General features: G+C 46.1%; 9 protein-coding genes across 9 annotated transcripts; 7 read left to right on the plus strand and 2 right to left on the minus strand.

Moving 5' to 3' along the window:
- Position 1: 1 nt before the first annotated feature.
- C8R40DRAFT_1125032 (uncharacterized protein) lies at positions 2–915 on the plus strand. The gene is made up of 5 exons (XM_046228960.1): positions 2–88; positions 136–429; positions 480–569; positions 621–726; positions 781–915. Exons 1-5 carry the CDS (start codon positions 35–37, stop codon positions 792–794), a joined length of 558 nt encoding a protein of 185 aa, XP_046081858.1. The 5' UTR covers positions 2–34; the 3' UTR covers positions 795–915.
- Positions 916–3,852: 2,937 nt separating this feature from the next.
- Positions 3,853–6,197, plus strand: C8R40DRAFT_1056231 (uncharacterized protein; the record flags this gene model as incomplete). Its single annotated transcript, XM_046225068.1, has 8 exons — positions 3,853–4,150; positions 4,206–4,644; positions 4,704–5,169; positions 5,229–5,255; positions 5,316–5,420; positions 5,473–5,730; positions 5,799–6,029; positions 6,102–6,197. 8 exons carry the CDS (start codon positions 3,853–3,855, stop codon positions 6,195–6,197), a joined length of 1,920 nt encoding a protein of 639 aa, XP_046081859.1.
- Positions 6,194–8,360, minus strand: C8R40DRAFT_625402 (uncharacterized protein). The gene is made up of 5 exons (XM_046235684.1): positions 8,116–8,360; positions 7,604–8,062; positions 6,899–7,533; positions 6,716–6,772; positions 6,194–6,653 (listed from the first exon to the last, which is right to left on the minus strand). The coding sequence occupies exons 1-5, from the start codon at positions 8,305–8,307 to the stop codon at positions 6,485–6,487; spliced, it is 1,512 nt and encodes a 503-aa protein (XP_046081860.1). The 5' UTR covers positions 8,308–8,360; the 3' UTR covers positions 6,194–6,484.
- Positions 8,361–8,967: 607 nt separating this feature from the next.
- Positions 8,968–10,079, plus strand: C8R40DRAFT_1125045 (uncharacterized protein). Its single transcript, XM_046228961.1, has 2 exons — positions 8,968–9,115; positions 9,199–10,079. The coding sequence occupies exons 1-2, from the start codon at positions 9,022–9,024 to the stop codon at positions 10,056–10,058; spliced, it is 954 nt and encodes a 317-aa protein (XP_046081861.1). The 5' UTR covers positions 8,968–9,021; the 3' UTR covers positions 10,059–10,079.
- A 593-nt stretch (positions 10,080–10,672) lies between these two features.
- On the plus strand, positions 10,673–11,498 carry C8R40DRAFT_1125048 (uncharacterized protein). The gene is made up of 2 exons (XM_046228962.1): positions 10,673–10,800; positions 10,863–11,498. The coding sequence occupies exons 1-2, from the start codon at positions 10,723–10,725 to the stop codon at positions 11,460–11,462; spliced, it is 678 nt and encodes a 225-aa protein (XP_046081862.1). The 5' UTR covers positions 10,673–10,722; the 3' UTR covers positions 11,463–11,498.
- Positions 11,499–11,952: 454 nt separating this feature from the next.
- On the plus strand, positions 11,953–13,266 carry C8R40DRAFT_625674 (uncharacterized protein). The gene is made up of 5 exons (XM_046235685.1): positions 11,953–12,136; positions 12,189–12,437; positions 12,502–12,564; positions 12,636–12,901; positions 12,931–13,266. The coding sequence occupies exons 1-5, from the start codon at positions 12,089–12,091 to the stop codon at positions 12,935–12,937; spliced, it is 633 nt and encodes a 210-aa protein (XP_046081863.1). The 5' UTR covers positions 11,953–12,088; the 3' UTR covers positions 12,938–13,266.
- Positions 13,267–13,599: 333 nt separating this feature from the next.
- On the plus strand, positions 13,600–14,523 carry C8R40DRAFT_1056010 (uncharacterized protein; the record flags this gene model as incomplete). Its single annotated transcript, XM_046225046.1, has 3 exons — positions 13,600–13,922; positions 14,002–14,219; positions 14,294–14,523. 3 exons carry the CDS (start codon positions 13,600–13,602, stop codon positions 14,521–14,523), a joined length of 771 nt encoding a protein of 256 aa, XP_046081864.1.
- C8R40DRAFT_1211282 (RAVE protein 1 C terminal-domain-containing protein) lies at positions 14,344–19,641 on the minus strand (the record flags this gene model as incomplete). The annotated part of the gene is made up of 20 exons (XM_046233192.1): positions 14,344–14,987; positions 15,046–15,247; positions 15,310–15,563; positions 15,622–15,868; positions 15,937–16,236; positions 16,298–16,424; positions 16,478–16,533; positions 16,584–16,693; positions 16,743–16,942; positions 16,994–17,152; positions 17,206–17,296; positions 17,351–17,829; positions 17,900–18,306; positions 18,360–18,712; positions 18,748–18,856; positions 18,907–18,973; positions 19,029–19,122; positions 19,171–19,309; positions 19,368–19,514; positions 19,561–19,641. The coding sequence occupies 20 exons, from the start codon at positions 19,639–19,641 to the stop codon at positions 14,590–14,592; spliced, it is 4,020 nt and encodes a 1,339-aa protein (XP_046081865.1). The 3' UTR covers positions 14,344–14,589.
- Positions 19,642–19,802: 161 nt separating this feature from the next.
- Positions 19,803–24,097, plus strand: C8R40DRAFT_1175282 (carnitine/acyl carnitine carrier; the record flags this gene model as incomplete). Its single annotated transcript, XM_046232304.1, has 11 exons — positions 19,803–20,437; positions 20,477–20,742; positions 20,792–21,328; positions 21,378–22,513; positions 22,862–22,964; positions 23,025–23,133; positions 23,188–23,251; positions 23,304–23,454; positions 23,498–23,645; positions 23,703–23,841; positions 23,897–24,097. 11 exons carry the CDS (start codon positions 19,803–19,805, stop codon positions 24,095–24,097), a joined length of 3,489 nt encoding a protein of 1,162 aa, XP_046081866.1.
- Between the last annotated feature and the right edge of the window lie 4 nt (positions 24,098–24,101).

Genomic DNA, 24,101 nt, shown 5'->3' on the forward strand with positions numbered 1-24,101 from the left:
CAATACTCTTTCTTCCGGTTTCCTCGAGATCAACATGGCAGTACCTGCAGAATTTACTACCTTGGATATTAGTGGAAAATTCGTCATGGTGAGTATTCTATCGATCAATTCGTCTCTAATGCTCAATGTACGCAGAACAAATCTTTTAGCGATTCAACAGAAGAGATTCTTCGTCTTCAGGGAATAGGTTGGTTTAAGCGGAAGATCATCGCTAATGGAACATTGTATCTGTCGATCAGGCACTACAAGGGGGACGATGGTAGTGAACACATTGATATCGACCAAACATTATCGCCTGGTGGTATGGGTAGCAGAGAAGAAAGGATCCTGGATTGGTCGGAGAGAAGCAAAGAAGATAGCCTCTTTGGTGCAGTCATAGGTCGATCCAGGAGGCTCGCAGTTGAAGAAATAGATGATGATTATCTCAAGGTGCGTCGCTTTTTAGTTGGTACAATAGTCATTGTTAACAGACATGGCAGACCGGATGGGATTCTACAGAACATGGTCTCATACAATCATACGTTTCAAGTGACACTCCGAAGAGCGGAACTTCTTGGATTGCTAACCAGGTTTTTTCATCCGTTCTAATTAGAGTTACTTTCCCTTTACTGCATGCTTAGATTTGGGGTGTGGAGGAAATTGACGGCGTTCGTCGATACCTCAGGCATGTTTTCTTTACTGGACCTCAGGGCGAAGAAATTCGTGGTCGCCTTGTGTACGATTATAGTAAGCGCACTCTATCTTACCTTCGTCCCATCCACTAAGCAGGGCTATTTACAGCTGGTTCTCTTTAGTGGAACAACGGAGACATCGAAGCCTGTGCATCTACATATTCTAGTATCTATTCTTATCCAAGTTATTGTACAATATCAAAAACCCCCAAAGTATTTTATGCTGGATATACCCGTTGATAATGCTCCGCAACCTAGATGGAGCGGAGGTCACCCTTGAAGCAGACTGGCGTGAAGAGGTTGTAGATCCGACGACCTAGAAACGGCAGAAGAATAACCAACAATCATTTCACCCGCACACACAAAACCTGGGACCATTGGTGCATCGAGGTCGCTCCTCGACAGCGTGGGTTTGGCTTCAGGGTGCAGGAGAAGCACTCTGGCAGCTGCCCAAGTCCAGTAAGAGCCAATACAGGCCACAGCGCGGTTACGCCTGCGATGGGGACTTGGTTTACCCTGATGGTCTTTCTCCCTCAACTTCAGGCAGAGTGTGGAGCATGTTCTTCCTTTCCCTTTCCCTTTTTCTTCTTTCTCCCTATCTATCCATCTCTTTGCTTGAGGCCTGCAAGGCCGAACACGTATAATTACACTACAACATCATATCACAACATCCCCATGACCTATAGCTACATCACCCCACACGGACACACAATCATGACCGAGAATGACGAACGGAGCCGAGCGAGAGTCTTAGGGCAGCCTAGGTAGTCGCTGCAGCTCCCCGCGCCTTAGTACTAGTCTTACTTACTTGCGGTTAATGAAGAGTTCAAAAAAAAAACCCGTTAATAATGCATGCATGTAGTAGAGCCCCTCGAAAGTCTTCGACTAGTTAGTTTTTAGTCCAAACCAAACTATTTCATTGAAAAAGATGTAAGCCAAGGGGTGAGACTCAGATGAGACTAGACACTTTGTTCTAGTTCTATGACCAGTTGAGCAGACCCTGACTAGTGACTACTCAATGTACTCAACCTATAACTTGTTGAGGGACTGCGGAAGCTATTTTTCGTTCAAGCGCCAGTTGATTGCAGATTAGCGCCATTTAGCGCCCCACGGTTTCTTAACTTTTTATAAGCCTTGTAAATACATATACTTGAGACCTACCGTACTATGGAACCCGGTAAAGTCATAAATCCGTAAATTCATAAACTCATAAATGAGGTCACGTGAAGCTATTGGGAGGTCACATGGGAGCTATTACACCAGTGGCACATCTTATCAACTTACATCTCCTATTTTCAGTTTACAGTGGTTATTTCAACACCTCTGTGATTTGAATGTATATGATAAGCTCTGTTGATAAAACCTTGGAATAGTATTCAGGCAGATTAGGTGCAGGATAACAGTTGAAAAACCAGTGAGTGTATTATAGTGTACATTACTTGCAAGGAGTTTCCCCAAGCTTGACAGTCAGCATGTCAACTTGAAGTACTTACAATTCATGGTTGTTGTGATGTATAAATATAGCAGTTGTAATGAATAGTTGTACTCTATGTCAATGCATCTGCAAAACCTGTGTGTTTGCCAGAGCAAGGGTACTGGCTGGAGAGCACTCTCCAGCACCCAAAGCACTGACATCTGCAAAACCTGTATTTTCGGCTAAGGGTCCGAAAGCGGTTGAGAGCACTTCCCAGCAGTGAAAGCACCCAGAGCATGTTGCTTTTGGTGCTTTCAGCACTGGGATCTGCTGGGATCTGCTCTCAGCCCTTAGCCGAATATCCAGGTTTTGCAGATGGAGATCAAAATTTTAAACTTGCTCTGGCTGCTAAAAAGTGCTTTCAGCTGCTCTTGGAGAATTAGCCAAAAAAACAGGTTTTCCAGATGTGTACTTAATGACAGTGTATCTTTAATGTCAGTGTATTTGTAATGTCAGTGTACTTTAATGTCAGTGTACTTTAATGTCAGTGTATCTTTATGTCAGTGTATCTTTAATGTCAGTGTACTCAGATGACAGTGTTATTACATGCCATTGCCTCAGTTTGCAAAATATCTGTGGACACTAGGTACATTCAACCAACATGAATTTTCTGTTGGTACCCTAAGATAATGCCAGTATGTATACTGATCTGCAAAACCCTACATGACTATTAATTTTGCTGGAAAGTGCTTCCAGCTGTTCCCAGGTAAATAGCTAAGAGTACAGGTTTTAAAGATTAGTACATTGCTGAACAAATTCAATACTATATAACTTGAATGCCCAGAAAGTATCTCAGTATTCTTGGAGACCCCTTGCAAGGACTTTGGCTTAACATCTGTAAAACCTGGATTTTCGGCTAATAGCTGGAGAGCAGCTGACAGCGCTGTCCAGCTGGGAAAGCACTCCCAGCAGTATTGATCAACTGCTGGGAGTGCTTTCAGTGCTGAACAGCGCTCTCCAGCCAGTATCCTTGCTCTGGCGAACATCCATGTTTTGCAGATGAAATGAATTGCAGAGTAGATAACAATTTGTACAAATTTGTGTTTGCAAGCAATTTCCTAGGATTGTGGTCAGTGTATCAGTCACATCTGTAAAACCTATATTTTTGGCTAAGATCTCAAAAGCAGCTGACAGCACTGTCCAGCAAGAAAGCACTCCCAGTAGTTTATGAGTGCTGAACAGCATGCACAGCACTCTTCAGCTAGTATCATTTGGTCTCATGAACATCCAGGTTTTACAGATCACATCTGCAAAACCTGTATTTTCGGCTAAGGGTCCGAAAGCGGTTGAGAGCACTTCCCAGCAGTGAAAGCACCCAGAGCATGTTGCTTTTGGTGCTTTCAGCACTGGGATCTGCTGGGATCTGCTCTCAGCCCTTAGCCGAATATCCAGGTTTTGCAGATGCAGTATATGGTCAGTGTATGGTCAGTGTAGTAGTTAGCAGTGTATTGATCAGTGTACAAGTACCACACCTCAGGCATGGGCCTGTCTGTTTGCCATACTAATCATTGTACTGATACAGTTTTATCCATGTCTAGAGCAGATTGATCAATGATCAAGCTCAAGACTTGGTGGTTAAGATGAGCAGAAGAATATCAAAGCTGTAAATAATGATGTCATCAAATTCATGAATTTACAGATTTACAAATTTACGGATTTACTGGTTTCCATACCACGCCACTTCTGATATACTTCCTCACTTCTACCATGAGCTCTGGCTCTAGCGTCACCGCAGGCTCGGCTCATCGTGATTCAACGCACTCTTCTCACTCTTTACATGGACCGACACCTTCCCAAGATCGTTCGTCCTCGAAGAGTTCTCTTGAGCTGCGGGTACTGGATGCCCAATTGCCGCTGGACCCAGAACTAATTACCTCTCATCCTCGTCTCCCGTGGTATCATCGTACTCGGAGACAAATATCTGCAAGGTACCCTCGTGCATACACTAAATTATCTCGTTTCCTCTTGTACTGGCGTGGTCCACGACCGAAATATGATCTCCCTTGTACGGATCTGTCACTGAACATCCTGATTCCTCCTAAACTCATCTTCAAACTCAGATCCTCGACCGTGGCTCGATATAGACTTTCATTGGAAAGGAATCAACATTGTCCTACCCATCGAATCCACGATCCGGCGAACAACAAAGCCATTAACGAATCCATGGCTATTCGTTGTTCTTGTCGCTGCCTATATCGTCGGGCTCGCGTTCTTCGCCCGTGCGCAATCTTTCCTCACTCCAAGTGATGCCTACATCACATGCACATCCGTGTACTGGGAATCAAATAATGGTTGTGGATTGGATGGGCAGGATTGCGGGCCTTTCAGCGATAGTAGTTTTGATTTTCGATGTCCTGCCCAATGCTCCACAGTTGTGCTGGAAAACCCTCGTACAGTTGGCGATGAACAGGTGGAATTCGTTCCACTGATCGTGGGAGGTGGTGATGTTAATAGAACATACCGTGGTGACACATTCATTTGTGCGGCTGCATTACAAGCGTGAGCTATTCTCGCTTTCTTTGTGCACATCCTGTAACATTAACCCTTCTACTTATTAGGGGCCTCATAAGCGACAACAGAGGCGGATGCGCTTCGCTAAGTTTAATAGGAAATTTCACCAACTTCCTACCTCTTTCAGCCCACGGGCTCACCTCAATTGGCTTCCCGACTGTATTTCCTCTTTCGTGGCAATTCAATGACCACACATCGCTAACTAGCTGTGCGGATAATCGGGATGCCGCACTGGCTATGAATATCTTGGTCACGTTCATCATATTTGTAGTTCTGCGGCCAAGAGCTATAGTGATATTCTGGTGCCTAGTATGTATCGGGTACTGGCATGTTACCCTTTTTTCTCAGCCCCAATTGAATCCGCCTCCGCTCGACGTAGCTTTCGGCACATTTCTACCTGTCCTGTTCATCTCGTATGCTTTCTGGCGTCTTGCTTTTCGGTTCACACTTCCTACTTTCGCCAAGTTACCACTTGAATCTGCGATTTGGTACCTTGCAACTTTCTGGGCTGGGGTTAGTTTACCCGTCTTTTTGTTCACGCAAGTCACTCGGCTGATCAATTTCGAACACAGGTGCTCACGAATATCACAACGGACAAAGTTAGTTCTTCCTTCTACTCTCGCACATAGCTTTCTGATTCAATGTGGGTCGTAATCAAGATACCAATTGATACTCTGACTTCCTCAAGCCTCAAAAAGCAACAGGGTGCTATCGCCGCTCTAGTTATCATCGTGATTATTGTCGCCGCAATAGTCATCAATCAGGTATGACTGAAACTTGTGTGTATTTGGCCACTACATAATTTTCTGCTGCTAGATAAGGATCATACGAAAGACTGGTTGGTTTCCATATTATCTTGGATGGTATGTAGCCGGTGCTCTTGTAGCCGCTGTTCTGGCTAGTCTCCCTGGATTAGTCTTTCGTCTGCATCACTATATCATTGCCATTGCCTTGATGCCAGGGACTGGATTTCCAACTAGACCATCTGCAGTGTACCAGGGGTTTCTCCTCGGAATGTTTCTCAACGGCGCGGCTGCATTTGGCTTAGATTCTATTCTACAAACTCCTGCTGAGGTGCTATCCCGATTCCTGCTAGTTTGGTATATATACATAACTGATGACGATATGGCTATTATTTTTAGCTGGTACAGGATGCTCCACTTGGAACGACATTACCGATATTTTTGACAAACTCAACAAGTTATAATGTCTCTATCCCATTCGAGAATCAAACCATCTTTTGGGATGCACTCCCTGCCGGATGGGATGGGTTTTCTCTCCTAGTAGATGATGTAGAACGCTACGTAGGGACTGCATTAAACTTCTCGCTGGCTGCTTTCAATGCATCTCTACCCCACTTCTTCAGACTTGCTGTAAGCTCGAATGATTCACCTTTTTCATATGGAAACCACTGAGCTCCGACTCCATGTTCTTTCTGTTTATAGCTCACATCCAGCGGAAATACCGGGGACTTCACTATGCCCGCTACGCTCTTTCCTAATGGGACATGGATAGATCCAGCCCCAGGCAGCTCGACGTGATCATTGACAAGGTGGTGGTTGTGGAACATTTGTATATAGGTACATTTCTCCTTGGGACTATGAAAATGTCGTAGATCGGATTAGTCAAAGTATATATATCTAAACATGCATGTTATTATAACCATAAAAAATCAAGCGTCCAAGAAACGACACTGATTCAGATTGGTGGAATCAGGGTAATACAGTTTGTGTTGCAAGATAAGAAAGAATATGAGGTTTTGGAGTGTAACGTAACTTAATGCGACAATACAGAGCAAGAGAACAAAGGATTAATCATGCACCACGATTCAAACTTTAGAGCTTGACGACGTGCTGGAAATAGCCAACTTTGGTGCATGAGACTCGAACTCTTTGTCGGCACGAAAGCTCGAGTTGAGCACCACTGACTTTCTCTTGCGCATCCCTCGTCGACTTTCCGTAGGATATTCGCACTTGAGCGAACGCCTGTGGCATTGGCTACCAGCAGAAGGGAGGGTGATTAGAGGTTGATTGGGTGGTGATTGTAGGAATAAGCTTACTTGCACGTACGATCCGGACTGTTCGGGTCTTGAGGTCCACAAGCGATCTTACGCCCACTAGAAGAGGTTTTTTGAAAATAAAATCAGCGACATGAGGTTCATGAGTATTAAAAAAAAACTACAATGCCAAAGGGAGACGAAGAGAAACCCCAAGTGAAAATCGGTATAAAACTTGCCACTTACCGACAGAAGAAACAAGCTAACGCTAAACTCTTCTTTTCGCTCTGGGAGGAGGAAGAACTGCTAGCTGCGGGTCGTGATTTCGAAACTTTGGGGACTGGAGGTGGGGTAGGCTTTGGTAAAGGGATCTTGCCATACACGTAACTACGAGTAGAACCTGACTTGGAAGGATTACTACTCTGTAGCTCCTCGGAAAGATTGCGACGCCGCTTCCGCCTAACGGACGGCTTGGTAAGTACGGTTTTAGACGATGAGGCTCCGCTTGAATCGTCTGCTAGTGGCTCAGAGTCAGACTGGGGATCTTGAGGAACTGGGGGCAGAGTCAATTGCTCTGGGGGAGTTACCATCGAGACGGGAGACAGAGTTGATGGTAGACGAGGAAGTAGAGTCGGGCTCGGACTGGCAGGTGAATGTGCAAGAATCGCTTCTGGGGACAGTGAGTACATCTGGGAATGGTGTGATTCAATCGGAGAAAAGAGAGTTTCGGTCATCTCGGAAGGGCTCCTCAGAAAATTCATCGTCGGTGATTCGAGCCGAAGCAACTGTGGCGACTGTCCAGAGGCGTGTGCGGAGATGGGAGATGGCAGCGAAAGAGGCATGATGCTGTCATGCTGTAGCCCATGAATGTTGGGATGGACCTGTCAATTCAAACAACAACGAAAAAAATAAATGAGCATGGATAAGAATCATCGAGTGATAATTCCATACTTCTGAGCTTAACGGAGGGTAAAATGATGAGTTCGCGAAGTTGGACACAGGGGTGACCACACCCTGGCGCGTAGGTGCCGACTCGGAAAGTTGGTTGTATCCCTCCAATGGAACGTCATTGCAAGAATTAGGGTCTACTGTATAAGGAAACGAGGCGTGGCTGGAGGACGCAGAGGTAGCATATGGTGCAGGATAAGTCCCCTGACCCCCTTCCATCACATCTACAACGTTTGAGGGATGAACAGGTGATGTTGGAGAGGGGTAAGCATAAGTGCCGTGGTTAGCGCTCAAGTTGAACGCTGCGCTGCCATTAAAGTCACGATAATCACGTCCCAGTACGAGCCATTGCTGCTGTTGCTGTTGCGCAGCAGCCTTTGCAGCCTCAGGGAACGTTGCAAAGAACCGTTCGTCGTCTTCCTTCAAAAACTGCGCAAACGAGTTAGATTCAAATTTCTCCTGCTAAAAAAAGGATTGTGATGAGCTTGAGAAGAGAAGAAAAGAAGAGAACATACATGAAAGACAAAATGACGCGTATGCTGTTGGGAAGTCGAATCATGATGGAAATTATCAACAGTTGGTGAGTGGCTTGTTTGCAGCGATGGATGAGTAGGGCCGAATGATTCGTAGGAAGAAGACATGAAGGGCTGGTCAGAATACGAGTAGAGGTCGTCAAAAGGCTGCTCGCTGGAACGATGACTTTCCATCTGTAATGGAGAGAAGAAAAGACTGGGTCAAAAAGGGAAGAAAGGTGAAGACGGCGGCATTGATTTTAATCTCAATACAATTATTAACGTGTCAACAACCACCTACAACCTTAATCTTTATCATGTCGGTCTTTTTTTTACTTTCACCTTTCTTCCAGACTTACAGCGTGTTCAAATCGCGTTCATCGATTTTCTACACCTTCTCCGCATCTTTTCTTATCGCAGATCTTTTCATTTTTGGTTCCGTGCTTTGAAATTCCGGGCTGTTGATCCTGATTCGCGACTGACGGCTTGTGACGGCTGCTTAGGTTTTTGTAAAAGTGCCTGCAAGCAAGTGCCGCAAGCATTTCAAGTACATAGCTATTCCTTTTGGAGTTCAAGAGGATAAATTAATGTACACATGAGCGCTAGCGCTGTAGTTGGTTTCTAACTTTATCAACGAAAGGACAAATGCCAGTCTATGCCAGTTTCTGCCAATCGAAAGTCAAGTTTGCGGTATACGTATACAAAGAATTTTGCGCATATCGTTACTCTGTCGTTATTTGAAGACGTCTATAAGCCTGTCCAAGGTTCGTGCAAGACGTCCGACTTGTTTTGTTGGACCCTGGGTCTATATGTAGAGTCTAGATCTAGACTCTAGAACCTATTGTATGGGTGAGAGAATTGTGAGTAGAATTCGGGCCGATTCTACAAGTTATCATTTGATCAATGTGAATGAGATGGTTTCAAAGTACCACAGTTATGTCTACGCCAAAGCTGCCTCGGAAGACAGGTTCTACTAATCACCCTGACTTCATTAACCCTTCTTGTAAGTGTTTAAACACTCACAACTCTTCTCCCTTTATTTGTTCATGTCAATGAGCAACCATTTGTGTAATATAACATATATAGTCTTCAAATCCATTCGCCACAATCATAGATGGGCGTGCACTCTCTGTCCTGGGGCGCGAAAAACACCATACATGACCTATCAAGTCGCTAGACAACATGAACGAAACTCTGCGGAGCATGCCTCTCGCGTGAAACAGCGACAAGAACGACAACCTCAACAACATGCGCAGTCCTCAGCCTGGGACCAACCTTCCATGATAAACCCATGGGAAACAACCGGTCCCTCAGCGGACGCTTGGCTCGTACCCGCGACAGAGCACCACAATTTCACGACCATGACCAAGGAACAACTCCGATCCAAAGAGCATCAATACTTCGCCGATCAAGTCGATGACATGATTCCCTTTTGGATACGCGGGATCGAAGCTGCTGAACGAGGAGAGGTTTTAAGGCTGGAAGAGTTCTTAGATTCTTTGGAGAACGAAGCCGATACCGATACCTGGCCTCCGCGTGGTCCTAATCCTTGGACCCATCGTGATCGACACTCAAACTACGGAGGTCGAGCTTGGGAACAAACGGATTGGGATAATCATAATGATAATAACGACATTGCGAAATGGATCGCTGAAGAGTCAGTTTCGTCTGCGGAGAGTGGCGGTCGGGTTATTGGGCGATCACACAGCAGTAATCACAGGGTCATACAGTCAAAATCAAAATCTCAGCTCTTCGAGTCGGTACAGGATGGTGCCAACTCCCTAGTCGAAGTTGTAGCTCGTCAAAACTCAGCCGACGAAAATCGAAAGCGGGAAATGTACTCCTTTCTCGAGGTTGGTGTTCATATACAATATGTAGATACAGATATTGTCTCTTTCAAAAAGTTGTTGCTTGGGGATTTCTTTATAATCGTTTCTTTTTTTTAGTTATCGACAAACGAAAAGGTCAAGAAGATTGACGATCTTATACGTGCCCTGCGTTCGTCGTAAAGGCTCGTAACGGCATATCTTACATGTACTGGTCACGACCTCATTGGCTGTGGAGCTGAATTCTATCCCGGATTCTATCATCCAGAATTTCGAAATGTTTACGAACCCTTGATGTCACTTCATGTCAAAAATCTTAAAATGCACTGGTATACTTACGCGGAGCTCTACTCGAACCGCGATTTTTACACCTATTCAAATTCCTTTGTGCGCGCAGACCTCATGTCAATGATACGTCGACCTTCACTACAAGTATGTATACATACTTGGAATCGGAATGTGGAATATTGCTGTAAATTTGCTGTGCAGAGTTCTACATACGACCCCAAGGCTGAGATTTGGCAGTGGAATAACCGCTAACAACCGACTAACCGCATCTATAGCTAGCTCTAACCGCGTTTCCGATAGACACATCACAGCAATCAGCAATGATCCCGGGCGGTCCCCTATTGAAATTCATTGACCCCCTCCCGCACCACAACGTATACGCAGCTCGGTAATTGAAAGGTGGAAGATATAAAATGGTTGGCTGATTTTAACATTTTGTTCCTCATTTTACATCTAACAACAGTCACAGCAACAGGACTTTCTATCAATTCGAGAAATGACTCCTGATTTCGACGATATACCTCTCCCTGAAGGCTGGGTTGAGGAGTTCCATGAATCAGGCCATCCTTACTACGTGAGTATTTTTGGTTATCAATTCGAATTTCAATTGATGAATTACTTACCTTGCCTGGGCAGGTTGACACACTTGCAAACCCCCCACGCTCAATATGGATCCATCCATATGAGGATGAAGTGTATCTCCGCCAGCATCCTGAAGATCAAGGCAAACTCCAAGCGTGGATGGCTGCTGATAGTAAATCTCGTTCGCCTTCGCCTTTGCCAGATGGGAGATCCCCGTTGTATACTGAGGATGTCAAGGTGGCTCCAGTCCTGGGTGACGAGAGGAGGAGTAGTCGAGAATACTACGGCCGTCGTGGTCCTGTGGATGAGTATGCTCCTGGGATGAGTACCGGATCGCATATGGGAGACAGAGGGTTACTTGGAGGTGGAAGAGGTCTAGGAGGGCTGGGCGGAGATGGAAGAGGCTTCGGAGGAGGAGGTTTAGGAGGTAGAAGAGGCTTGATAGGAGGTTTACTTGGAGCCCTCACTGAACGCACTGAGATGGCTCAAGAAAGTCGAGGTGCCTATTACGAACCAAGATTCGGAATGGGAGGAGGACTCGGAGGGCCAGGCATGATGATGGGTGGAAGAGGGTTTGGAATGCCCATGGATAGACGTACAGAAAGATTCATGGTAAATTGCCTTTCTGCATGTGAAACGTTATCAGTAGACTAACAAAATCATTGTAGCGCCGAGAGGACAAATACGAACGCCGGATGCAACGTCGGCAAGAGAAATACGAAAGACGTATGGATAGACGTTATGGTGGGCGCTATGCCCCGCCTGCATATGCTCGACCAGAGTATTATCCTGGTCAGTATCCGTCTGGGTACTATGGACAACAACAACAATACGGAGGAGGACAATATTATGCCCCACCACCGCAGGTTGCTACACCACATGAACAGGAGCATCATGGAGGGAAAGTTTTACCCTTCCTCGGAGGTGTGGCTGTAGGTGTGGCAGGAGACGAGTTGTTCCATCATTTCAAGGACAAGGATGGTGACAAGAAAGAGGGTAAAAATTGAGCGCAGAGTCGACTAGCGTCGGTTGGACTGAACTATATATATGGTCCTGGCCTTGACTAGCTTAACCTAACTCACTGTTGTACATAAGTTGGGTATGGAAATTTTTGTGAGCGAGGCGGAGACATTTCAGAGCATGCCTCTTTTCGGTAATTTGCCGACGGAGCCATATGAGCGGCATGACATCACTGCGCCGCACTACCATTCTTCCCACACTCTTCTAATTCTTCATTACCACCATGTCTTCAAATAATATCAACGATCTTCCTCTTCCTTATGGCTGGGTCGAACAACGTTCACCCGATGGTCATCGTTTTTATGTCGGTGCTCCTTACAGTAATCTTTACTCAACACTTACTGATACAATAATTCTAAGGTCGATACTAAAGCCAATCCACCCCGTTCAATATGGACTCACCCCTACGAGGATGAGCAATATCTCCATGAACATCCAGACGTACGAGAGAAAATGAGGACTTCTACTTCCAATCAAGAACTTCGAAGCAGCCGTTCCGACATCAAACAATCCAACTACGACGATAGAGACACCAGGCGGCATTCGTATAACGGTCAATCATCATCTTCGTCGAAAACTCCAGGTCACAACAGAGGATTTTTTGGCAAGGTCCGTGGATTCTCTCCATATTGCTCAAATCAAACTTATAGCAATCGACCGTTACATGTTACAGCTCAAAGACAAAGCTATCGGAACCAAAGAGGAACGACAGGCTGAGAAAGCCCGAGCAGCGCAGGTAAGGCGAATCTTCCCACTAACCCAATATAGATTAATTCATGATCATACTCATAATTTATTTGTTTACAGCTTCAAGAGCAGAGACGTCAACAGCGCCTTGCGCAGCAGCAGGCTTACTACAATCAGGCTCAATATGCTCCCCCTCCCCAACAATATGGCAATCGTTACGACGGATACGGAGATACATATGGAAGCGGTGGCCTAGGTGGACTAGGTGGGATGTCTGGTCGCCGAACTGGAGGTATGGGTATGGGAGGTATGGCTCTACCTCTTATCGGTGGAATGGCGGGTGGTCTACTCCTCGGAGAAGCTTTGGGTGATTTTGGAGGTGGAGGGTTTGATAATGGAGGTTTTGGTGGCGGAGGTTTTGACGGTGGAGGTTTCGGTGGTGGAGGATTTGACGGTGGCGGTTTTGACAATGGAGGCGGGGGCGGCTTTTAATCTTGTTTAATGGGTGATGATTACCACCTATGACCATATGTATAACCCACACCATGATGGACTGGAATTGTACATTTTTTGTATTTCTTGTTGTATGGACACATATACCTGTACTGTAGCTTCAATGTGTATTTAGATCATTCCCGCTGTAGTATCACAAGTCAAAATACACGAGAGACTTGGAGACTGGAGAAATATCGTTCAATCTTTCAATCTGCCCACTGTGCAGTTACAGTAGCTGTTAAACGTATGGGCGCTTAAATAAATATTAGTTCTGTGTTCCTCTGCTTCATGACCCGCATAACAAACTTTGGCCGAAAGCGCTCATATTTCGAATCCTCTTTGGACTCTGGACAAAATGATGATGATATGGGTAATATCAATGAATCGGTTCGAAAGCCTCCAACACAGGAAGAGTCAGCTCAGGGTATAACCATAGACGTTGATTCTGCCAATCTTTCCGGGCCTCCTCCGAAGAAAAAACGAAAACGGACGCCGAAGTCGAAACGAGACGGGCATGGAACTCGGCCTATGGGTAGCGCACCTGAAGGCGAAGAATCTAACCCCGTTAAAGCATCTGAAGACCTGTCGGATGTTGCCAAACCGTCTACTCAACCACCGAAAAAAAGTAGCAAGAATAAGAACAAGAAGAAGGAACGCAAAGACAAGAAATGTATGGCTCCCTCTTCTCCTCTCTTCCTTCTCGTACTTGACTGACCAATACTTTTCTGTTTCCGTAGTCGTTTCCCCGTCAGAGCGAAGGCGATTGCAGCGGATAGCAGAGAAGAACGCAGATACCACCTGTTTTAGCTGTCGTGAAAAAGGCCACTGCGCCAGAGACTGTCCGAAGAATGGGCTTGCAAAGGAAGGCGAAGACGGGGGCGGAGGGTCGAAACAACTTGGAATATGTTACCGGTGTGTATCCCATTCACGTCTTTCCGTTTTGTTCTTTTTTGATCATCATCATTCATCAAATTTCCTAACAAACAAACAGATGTGGTTCTACACGACACACTCTATCACGATGTAAAAAGCCTGAGGATCCATTAAATCCATTACCCCATGCATCCTGTTTCGTCTGCAACAGCAAAGGTCATCTCGCTTCCACGTGTCCTCAGAACAAATCAAAAGGTATCTACCCAAATGGTGGTTCTTGTAAACTATGTGGGGACATCACACACCTCGCGAGGGATTGTGCTATTCGCCAGAAAGGTGTGTGGATTGTGTGTTATATCGGTAGTAGCATGTGCCCTGATTCTTGTCTCTTTTTCCATTTTCTCCTTTAGATACAGGTTCCCTTGCAGCAGTTTTAGGTGTGGTAGATGAGAAAGACCTAGGAGCGGACGAAGATGATTTCCATACTATCGGACGAACAAGGCAGCAATTGGATCGTCTTGATAAACACACGGAGAAGCTCCAACGATCAATGGGAGTGAAAGTCGCTGCTCAGTCTGGTACTATCATTCAGCCTTTCGGAAAATTGCCAGCTCCCGTCAATAAAGTCGTAATTTTCTAACATGTATGTATGTACATAGTGACATGCACAGGAGCATGACATAGCTGCGAAACCCTTCTATGGCAATCAAAAATTAAAAGCACCCATATCGAAATCGGGAACTTGGGCAACTTGTTTAGCTGACTTCATCAAACTGCCCAATCCTGCTTTTTTAGCAACCAGATCACCTTCGTCTGGTGCATGCTCTTCCTGAATCGAAGATGTCTTCAAACTCCGTGATTTGCCTTCGGGTGAGACAGCACGGGTTGGAGGTATCGAGGGAATGTCCATATCGATCATTATCGAGGACTGACGGCGCAATGAAGGCGCCAACGAATAAGTGGACCGATGTGTGGTAGCAACACCATTGTAATTGGGCGATGACGAAGAGTTCCGATCACCATTCCGTGGCGAGGGACGAGGTAATGCCGTTGGTCTATCAAAAGACCACGATTGAACGAGGTCGAGAGCGAGGATATGGCAACCTGTTTGTTTTTTGTACATTGAGAGATAAATTGACTTGTTGTGAAATGCAGACCGTACCCATTCGACAGAAAACACGAGCAATCTGTAACACGAAATTGAACTCTAAACGTCCCGAAATTTCGCTGTTGCCTTTTGCAGCCTGGAGTGTTTTCGATCTCAACTGTGAGAATAACAATGCTAGACTGGGATCGTCATAATGAGGCTCTCCGATATCCTTGACGGATATATCAAGGATACTTGCAAGATCTTGCAGGGGAGTCTGGATTGAAAGAAAGATTAAAATAAATGCCACAGATATGGAGGTCGGGGGAAATAAATTACCACAAGTATTCGAACGCCTAGATCTCGTCGATGAAGCAACCAAAACGCCCAACTTGCCAACCACCGATTACCTTCTCTGAACGCAGTAGGAAGGACTGTATTGTTCAAAATGCTGCAAAGAACCGGGCCCTCATTACTTTGTTCCACAACACGAGCAATCGCAATCGCGAGTTGAAAATCGTGGAGCTGTTTTATGCAGACGTTCACGGCGTCCTTCAGCGAGCCACCCAGGAGGAAAAATGCTGCAGCGTATTCTATCAATTGACATTATTATCAAACTGTGAGGGATACTTCAACAATCGAGGGACTCACCAAACCGTTGCTTACTCAAAAGCGCGAAAGCGTTTTTGAGAGCAGCCGTTCGCCAACGAGGCTGGGTAAAGTCGTTTGATAAGAATTTTAACATAACACTTTGTTCTTTATGCCAAGCCGCTTGTCTCCAAAGTCCGTGCACAAGCTTCGTCTTCCCCAAAGCGAAGTAGAACAGCGAACAAACAGTGGGATCTCGTACATCTCCAGCCATATACTCATTTCTTGCGATGACTTCCATCTGGGATTTCTATCATTATTGTCGTCGTCAATCACTTACCATCACTCCATACATTCTGATTTAAACAAAGAACATACCATGGATTCGATCGAGTTCAGCCAGATCGAGATTCCCAATGCTCTAGCATCAGACCAGCATAGTTTCCCATTGCACGCAGCAGACGAAGCTCCCAGTAGTAGTTCCTGGCTTTCACTATGGAACGCCCAGATCATATCTCGATATCGCAATCGTTCCCTCCGACCGGTGTTCCGCGGGATAGCCCCGGAGGATCGGGGGCTAGCAGGCGTTGAAGCGCGACGATTAACAATGTAGAACGACCGCATCGAGATCAAGTAACGCAGACCATTCGAGTCAAGGGAGCGCCTTTGCTCATCAATCTGTTAAGAGGGGTAGAGTTAGAGAGATACGTTTGCGATTCAAATTCAAGGACAACGGTACCTCCAATGTTGTCTGTATCAGAACAATCAAACTTGCACTCTCGTTCGGGGTCAGGTGTGGCAGTGGTCGGAATTCGAGGCGTTCGATGAGTTCGCTGACAAGCGGACGACAAAAACCATCCTCTTCGCTGAACACAGGGTTAGAGACATCTCCGCAGCATATACAAGAGAAACGACCCACTCATCTTCTTGAGGACCGTCAAAGAGCATAGTATACCGCTTCTTATGTGCTATCTTCTGTGAATATAATTCAAATTGTGCGCTGTCTATCAAATATATTCACTGACTGATTGATCTTTGCTAAAGAATCGCTCAACAGGCACTGACGTCCATGATTCTGGGGATTGAATATCTTTCGCGAGATTGACGATGATTTCCTTGACTAACTCGATCTTTTCTGGTTATGGTTATGAGTTGCGCGAAATCAGAAAGCGGTAACACCATACCCCACAGAAGACACTGCAACAACATTTGTGGATGATAGTCTGGAAGAGGACCATTTTGTCGTGCGACATACTCGAACAGACTCTCGGCCTTTTTCTCTGACGATTTTGGCGGTCCATAAAGTAACATTTGATGGCCCGCACCTATCAATAGCGAACTATTTGCCAGCCAGATGGAGTCATTGATTGGGTATGGCGTAAGACTATAACCAAGCTGTCGAAGATGCCTCTAAGGTTGAAATAAGAGAACGAACCTCCCAATGTTTATTTTCCAACATATTGACCAACTAGGGCCTTCATCGAAATAAGTCATGCGTTGCTGGCACAGTAGTTCGACGTGGTGCAAAAAGCCTACCGCAAGAATTGACTGCATATCTGGGGTAGATGTCCAATCAAGGTCGTTTATGGACTGACTGTGCAGAGTTAAAAATATCCATCCTCCAGAAGCATTACGTCAAGTGCTGACCTATACGTACGAGAGAACTCTAGTCCTGAGGCGAATTCAGACTCCTTGGAGTCCCAAATCGTGAGTTCTTCACCACTAGGGCAAGGTGTGACTGGCAGGTAAGAATCAGCATTATCAGACCGTACCGGATTTGATAATAACTTACCGAGGGCGGTTTTCTTTGCAGAGCTACATCTTGCCTTCCGTATTGGTCTTCGCCCAGTTTTTACCTTCCCGGTACATCTCCAGCCAGAATGACCGCTATTCAATGTCGATAAACCGTTGATTACCTGACGGTCTTCGGGTATCCAGAATGCTAGCTCGCCTTCTTCAGATATGCTCAAGAGAGCATCGTGTTCTACCCATTCGTTTTTCATACCCCACGCCATCGGATCAACAGGTAAAATCAAGCATGGGTGAACGTCAAGAGGAAGGTGGTTGTGGGAGTGGAGTGATAACGTCACAGATGGACTATGTCCATCTTCAACCTCTGTGTTCACAGTTAGGTGGATGATCGCAAGGTCGTCCGTGATACCAAGTATCGAGTCGTGACTGTTATTGGAGGGCGTCGTGAACAACGAGGTAAGATGAGGAACAGAGACAGAGGTAGGAGGTGACGTATGTAGTGTAAGGGTGGATTCCGAGCTCGAATAGGTGGCGAATAGACGACCTATGGAAGTTTGAATCAGTCTTCAGGAATGTCCTTTTTGAACACGTACCATGGTCAAGAACTACTACTCGATCTGCAGCACTCCATGAAGCGGACCTTGTGAGCATCGCTTCATCAGGTCCATGACTCCAGGTTTCTCCGCCTCCTCCTTTACGTATAACACCTAATCCTTGTCCTTCGGGTGTTCTCACAAAGCGAGAAATTTCGGACTCCTCAGCTGAAATCCTATCCAGAAATTTTGCCGTAAGCCTGAGGCCAGTAGGCTGATCATCGAAGAAATTCATGAGGTCCAGCTCGAATGAGCATAGAGGTGATGTGGACACAAGACTTGCGGTAGGCTGAGATGGGTTGGGCAAAGCGTAAAGATGTGATGGAATTCTTGGTAATGGAGACCGCGAGGATTGTTGTATGGTGAAATGTTTGAGGAGAGTAGGCGGTCTTCGATCAATGTTCTGTAAAGACGCCTCAGAATTTTCTACAAGGAGTGTAGGGTTATTGAGATTACCGCGACAGCAGTCAGGACAAGGCACCCATCTTCAATCACACGTAGAAAGAGATCCCATCCTTCCTCTTGGATATCTCGAAGCGTTCTAGTTTTCACGTCATCAAGATCCGGATCCTGATTCAATAACTTTTCTAGAGTCTGACTGATTACTTGTCGATCGAGCCAGAATACAGCCGAAGATGTCTTAACAGAAGCAGTCGCAAGAGAAGGCGATATTGAAGAGTAGAGATCTATGGCAGCGTGTAGTTGAACGTATTGAGGGGAGTCTAACACTGGAAAATATATCCGAAGGGTGGAGTCGGAAGTGATAGTATACAATATTAAATCATCACTGGAGAATCGCATGTCAGGTGCTGCGACAAGAAAGGAGTTTTATGCACAAACCGACTAGATGCTTGCGAGTGACGCCAAGAAAGATTGACGACAGGCCTCGGGTGGGGTATCAGCTGTATTTGTCGCCCTGTAGTCGTGGAATAGAGGCAAACAGCATTGTCTATCTACTTCACCGTTAAAGCAAAAACATGCGTGGGCAGTCTTCGCAACGTACTTTGTTCGTGGTTGCAATATACATCAGTGAAGGAGCAAAGCGAACCAGTAACGGAGGGGTTTTTGATCTGGTCCAAAAAAGATCAGGCAGATGCTTGGGCACAGGAGCCACAGGTTGCATACGAGACAGTCCATTTCAGAAACCAAGTTGGAAGATTGTCCTCGAGTATGAGAGTATATACAGACAATCCGCGATTTGTACCAACGGCGAGAAGCCCTTTGTTCATTCAGATGCATGGAGGAGAGAGCAGTAAGGGATGTTTACCAGATTTGCTATCCAAGGTCGTGATCGTATACTTCCGAGGAATTACTAGAGATGAATGAATCCGCCATGTATCATTCTGTACATTCTGTACACCAGACAAGGACCAGGTCGCGATTCTATGGTTCATGGCTGCAACTATCTGCATAATAAAGTGATATGTGAGCAAAATTGACACAAATTATATTATGAACGCGCACCAGTTTCATACCGGAATCCACAGAGATACACGATATATTCTCAGACGCATAAGTTGACCCGGGAAAAACTTCCCAAAAGGCCAGGACACGTAGAAGCGCCAAATTCCGAGCATTGAGAATGACCACAGCGTCGGCGGATGGATATAACTATTCAGCATTAACTGGCGAAGTAACACTGTAACTTCGGGCTCACGAGAAGAGTTTCTTGGGGGAGCACAAGATGATGAAGACTGGAAAATGGGGAGCCAAGGTAGGTTTGACGCAGATCAAGCATTGTAAGAGACAAGGTTATAGTGCCATCTATGAGCCTAAAGCCTGTACTGTAGTGCGCAAGTCCAAATCAGGCAGGCTTAGGCGTCCCGGAAAACCCGACGCACATTACGGAAGCTAAATGAAAACATGCTGCTACATTGACATGCATTTATGCTTACCACCATGTTCTTTAGGCCGTTGGCTCTACTAGCCTCCCTGAACTTCTCTTTCGCTGCTCAGGTCATATTTAGTCCAGCAAATACTTCGATATCTTCCACTACTATCATTGATGTTCTCAGCAACGATTCTGACTACCTTTCACTCTTACAACTTATTCAGCGAGCTCGTCTCGTTCCCACTCTCAATCGGCTCAATGACTGTACTTTATTTGCTCCTACAAATGATGCTATCAAGCGACATTCACTTTGGAGCTCCATCCTGGAAGATTCTAGTTTGATACTTCAGGACAACATCCAGGAGCACCTCCGACAGCAGCTGTTCTATCATCTCCTCAACTACAGTATTCCTCCAGAGTCAGAACCTTTGAAGGTTCACAAAACTCTCCATTATCCTCACGCTCCGGTTGAACCGCCTTCGAGAGAACCTCCGCCTCATCCTCCCTGGATGCCCATACCAAGTGGCACTCTCGGTGGAGAGCCTCAACGGCTACGCGTTGGCACAAGAGAGGAAAACGGATACGTCGGAGTTGATGTTTTCTGTAACGGAGGCGCCAAGATTGTCAAAGGCAACGTAACTGCAGAAAATGGTGTGGTCCTCGGAATTTCAGAAGTGCTTGAACCTCCTCCTAACCTGGGCACGTTGATTCACTTTTTACATCGTCCTGCAAGCTGACATAGGTATCAAGCTACCGTCCTATCACAGCACTCCTCACTGTCATTCTTCCATAGAGTGCTCACGCCTGAAATCAAGAAATTTTTGAACTCAACTTCGGAGTTGACTTTGTTTATACCAGTTGACGAAGCATGGGAAGCCCTAGGTCATTACGAACGCATATATCTTGAGAGCAAGTATGCGACGGATGACCTTTTTCGTATCTTGAACATGCATGCTGTCGTCCAAACAGGTGTCAAGTGGTCGGACTCTTTCGAGCCCGCAATCAATTGTAAGCTCGTTGGTTCAAACATACTTGATTTAGCTAAACTGAAATTTAGTAACGACCGTTGATGGAACAACATTGGAGATCGTGGTTCATCCTGAAAAGACAACGATCTCTACTGCGGACCTCATCGAGCCCGATATATATGGCTCGAACGGGGTCCTCCACCTCATTAACTCCCTTCTCATTCCCGAAGGTGCTCTCCAGCTCACCCCGGAGAAATACCTGCTTTCCCTAAACTGTTCCAGCTTTGTATCCTTCATTCACGAAACGGAACTGACTTACCTCATCAATGATACTTCTTCCAGTTACACGATCTTGGCTCCGAGCGACGACGTGTTATCCATTCTGTCTGACGGCGAACTTCCTGAACCTGGATCTGAAGAGATGAAGAGACTTCTTCGTTATCATTTCATTCCTGGGAAAATGACGACGAAGAAACTTCATTCTGGAATGCTCATAGAGACAACCCTACAAGAGCCGGGTTTAGGTGGCGATCGACAGGTGTTGCGGGTCGAGGTAGATGAACATCAGAAGGATGAAGCATGGAAATGGCTGCGATTCGGCGGGGCTAAGGTTTTGAGTGAACCTGGTAGGTACTGTAGTCGTGCGTCGTCCTCACCTAATCCTTGTTGGCACAGTGGAAGTCAACAACACCTTGATTTACTTCATATCCCGACCAATTGTCCCGCCTTCCGATGCCCTTGAAACCGTTCTTCCCATGCTTGACTTTTCAATGTTCATTGCCGCTGTTCTATCTACTTCGATAGGAGACAAGATTCGAAACGCTGCGAGCACATCTTTGCTCATACCCCCTAATTCTGCGTTTGATCGGTTGGGCTTGCTTGTCAGCGAGTACTTACTGGCCTCTTCTTCCAAGCCTGATCTAGAGAATGTCCTTCTTCACCATGTTTTGAGCTCCGTTCGTTATTCCGAAGCTCTGGAGAATGGCACTCAGCGTACTTTTGCCTCCGCAGAAGGCTCAGACCTAACTGTTTCCCGGGAGGACAACGGAACAGTTTTTGTGAGTGCAAGTGGAGGCTGGGTCGGAATGAAATCGCGACTTCACACACGAAATATACTTACGCAAACTGGGGTGGTGCATGAGCTTTCCGACATATTGATACCTCGTTCAGTGAACTTGACCGTCGGAAAGCTCATGAAGGCGGCTAAGGGAAGTACAATGATCAGCATGGTGACAAAGGCAGGTCTTGATTGGGTACTCAATGGTACTTCGCCTCCAGAGGACTCTCAATGGGCCCAGCAAGGCTTTGGCAAAGCTGGCTGGGTACTGCTCTGCCCCAGTGATAGTGCGTTTGGGCAGTATAACTTGACCGAATTATACGGAAACAAAGAGAAACTAATTTCGATCGTCGGCCAGCATCTCATCCCTCTGCCTTCGCAAAGCAACAAGTTAATTGCTGCACCCTTGGATGATGATCCGCTGTACAACAATCGACCTCTTGTTCTTGACGATTCTGTCACATACTCTACACTGCAATCCGCATCTTCTGTTTACGGAGACCTTGTTTTCAAGCAATCGGATGACGCTAAGGGCGGCTACATTGTTGGTATCAAGGGCGCTCGTGGAACAGACAAGCAGACAGATTGGGCTAATGTCATCTCATGGGGCCGCACCACTACCACCGGAGGCGGGGGTGTTATACGCATCGATAGATTGTTCATGCCGTACTATCCCTCGTGGTGGACGGAATACGGAATGCCGGTAGTCGTCGGAGTGCTAGGCGTGTTTGCGATATGTGGGTTTTTCTACTGCGTACGACTAATCTGGAGGATAGATACAACAGAGGCTACATACGAGCCCGCTTCTAATACGGACGATGATGATTGATAGACTAACATATGTATTTTTATGAGTTTGTTGGTTGTAAGTATTGTAGATATAAGAATATTTTATCCAATGATAGTAAGATTTACCGGTACACTTTCTCGCTGGTGTCGCTGGTGCCTAAGTCAAACTTGAATTCACATGTCATTGTCTATGAACCGGCTCTACCCCAGATAATAATCACTCTTAGGTCTTTTCTGCCATCCTCAACTTCCTCTAAACAATGGTGCGCTTAACCTCCGTCGCACCCTTGATGTGTCTAATATTTGCTTACAGAGTGAAGCAGAGCCATCGGTAACAACGGCAGTGTCAGCGACAGCAGACAATGTCAAGGCCTTTGTGGCCGGAGGATTTGGAGGAGTCTGTGCTGTCCTTGTCGGTGAGCTCGAACTCGAGTCTTCGTGCTCATAGTTCCTCGCTCATCTCTCCTTCAAAATAGGTCACCCATTCGATTTGACCAAAACGCGTTTACAAACTGCACCGTCTGGTACATACACCGGAGCAATAGATGTAGTGAAGAAGATACTAGTAAGAGATGGTGTTTTAGGGTACGTAGTTTCTTCGATCGTCAACTCAAACCGCTGAAAACTTATGAACAACAGAGTCTATCGAGGCATCGTGCCCCCTCTCTTGGGTGTAACGCCGATATTTGCTGTGTCATTTTGGGTGCGATGGTCCAAGAAAGAAACAAAGTAGCCTGCTGACTGTTCGTCTATAGGCATACGACGCGTCCAAGAAGCTCATCTCTGCGCTCACCAAAAGTGATACGTTATCTACTACCCAACTTGCTGCCGCAGGATTCCTCTCCGCAGTTCCTAGCACAGCTGTGACCGCTCCGGTGGAGAGAGCGAAAGTTCTATTACAAGCATGTTTGCCCTTGTTGCCTCGGAATGAGAGAAAATAATGACCCAGCGTTGCAGGTACAAGGACAGGGGCTGTCAGAGCAGAAATACAAGGGCGTAACTGGGGTCTTACGGCATATGTATCAGGAAGGGGGCCTCCGCAGTGTTTTCAGAGGCTCTGGGGCGACATTAGCGCGGGATGGACCCGGAAGTGCAGCGTGAGTCGCCTGAGCTCGAGTTGTGACTGCAGTTGAACTTGAAATTCCATTCCACAGTTACTTTGCCGCATATGAAGTAACGAAAAAGGCGTTGACACCAGCTGGTTCTTCACCCTCCGATCTCAATTTGGGGTCCATCATATGTGCTGGAGGGGTTGCAGGAGTTGCTATGTGGTCGTTGGCTATTCCCCCAGATGTATGTATTACTGAGCGTACATGCTGTCAAGGATATCTTAACGGAATACCTATAGGTCTTGAAATCTAGGATTCAAGCCGCTCCTAAGGATACTTATTCAGGAATCCTTGACTGCGCAAGAAAAACCATCGCACAGGATGGTGTTGCGGCTTTGTGGAAGGGATTTGGCCCCGCAATGGCTCGTGCTTTTCCTGCAAATGCTGCAACTTTCCTCGGTGTTGAGCTTTCGAGAAAGCTACTAGATAAGGTCATGTAAATCT

Source organism: Lentinula edodes (genome assembly GCF_021015755.1).
Source record: "Lentinula edodes strain Le(Bin) 0899 ss11 chromosome Unknown C8R40scaffold_42, whole genome shotgun sequence".
NCBI classification, from domain to species: domain Eukaryota; kingdom Fungi; phylum Basidiomycota; class Agaricomycetes; order Agaricales; family Omphalotaceae; genus Lentinula; species Lentinula edodes.

Coding starts and splice junctions, on each gene's coding strand:
- C8R40DRAFT_1125032 (XM_046228960.1), top strand. CDS start 35: ATGGCAGTACCTGCAGAATTTACTACCTTGGATATTAGTGGAAAATTC. Junction 430..479: donor TAGATGATGATTATCTCAAG/GTGCGTCGCTTT, acceptor CAGACATGGCAG/ACCGGATGGGATTCTACAGA. Junction 570..620: donor CTTCTTGGATTGCTAACCAG/GTTTTTTCATCC, acceptor CTGCATGCTTAG/ATTTGGGGTGTGGAGGAAAT.
- C8R40DRAFT_1125048 (XM_046228962.1), top strand. CDS start 10,723: ATGACTCCTGATTTCGACGATATACCTCTCCCTGAAGGCTGGGTTGAG. Junction 10,801..10,862: donor AATCAGGCCATCCTTACTAC/GTGAGTATTTTT, acceptor TTGCCTGGGCAG/GTTGACACACTTGCAAACCC.
- C8R40DRAFT_625402 (XM_046235684.1), bottom strand. CDS start 8,307: ATGGAAAGTCATCGTTCCAGCGAGCAGCCTTTTGACGACCTCTACTCG. Junction 7,534..7,603: donor ACCCTCCGTTAAGCTCAGAA/GTATGGAATTAT, acceptor TTGAATTGACAG/GTCCATCCCAACATTCATGG. Junction 6,773..6,898: donor TTAGCTTGTTTCTTCTGTCG/GTAAGTGGCAAG, acceptor AACCTCTTCTAG/TGGGCGTAAGATCGCTTGTG.
- C8R40DRAFT_625674 (XM_046235685.1), top strand. CDS start 12,089: ATGGCTGGGTCGAACAACGTTCACCCGATGGTCATCGTTTTTATGTCG. Junction 12,438..12,501: donor ACAGAGGATTTTTTGGCAAG/GTCCGTGGATTC, acceptor TACATGTTACAG/CTCAAAGACAAAGCTATCGG. Junction 12,565..12,635: donor AGAAAGCCCGAGCAGCGCAG/GTAAGGCGAATC, acceptor ATTTGTTTACAG/CTTCAAGAGCAGAGACGTCA.
- C8R40DRAFT_1125045 (XM_046228961.1), top strand. CDS start 9,022: ATGAGATGGTTTCAAAGTACCACAGTTATGTCTACGCCAAAGCTGCCT. Junction 9,116..9,198: donor TGACTTCATTAACCCTTCTT/GTAAGTGTTTAA, acceptor TAACATATATAG/TCTTCAAATCCATTCGCCAC.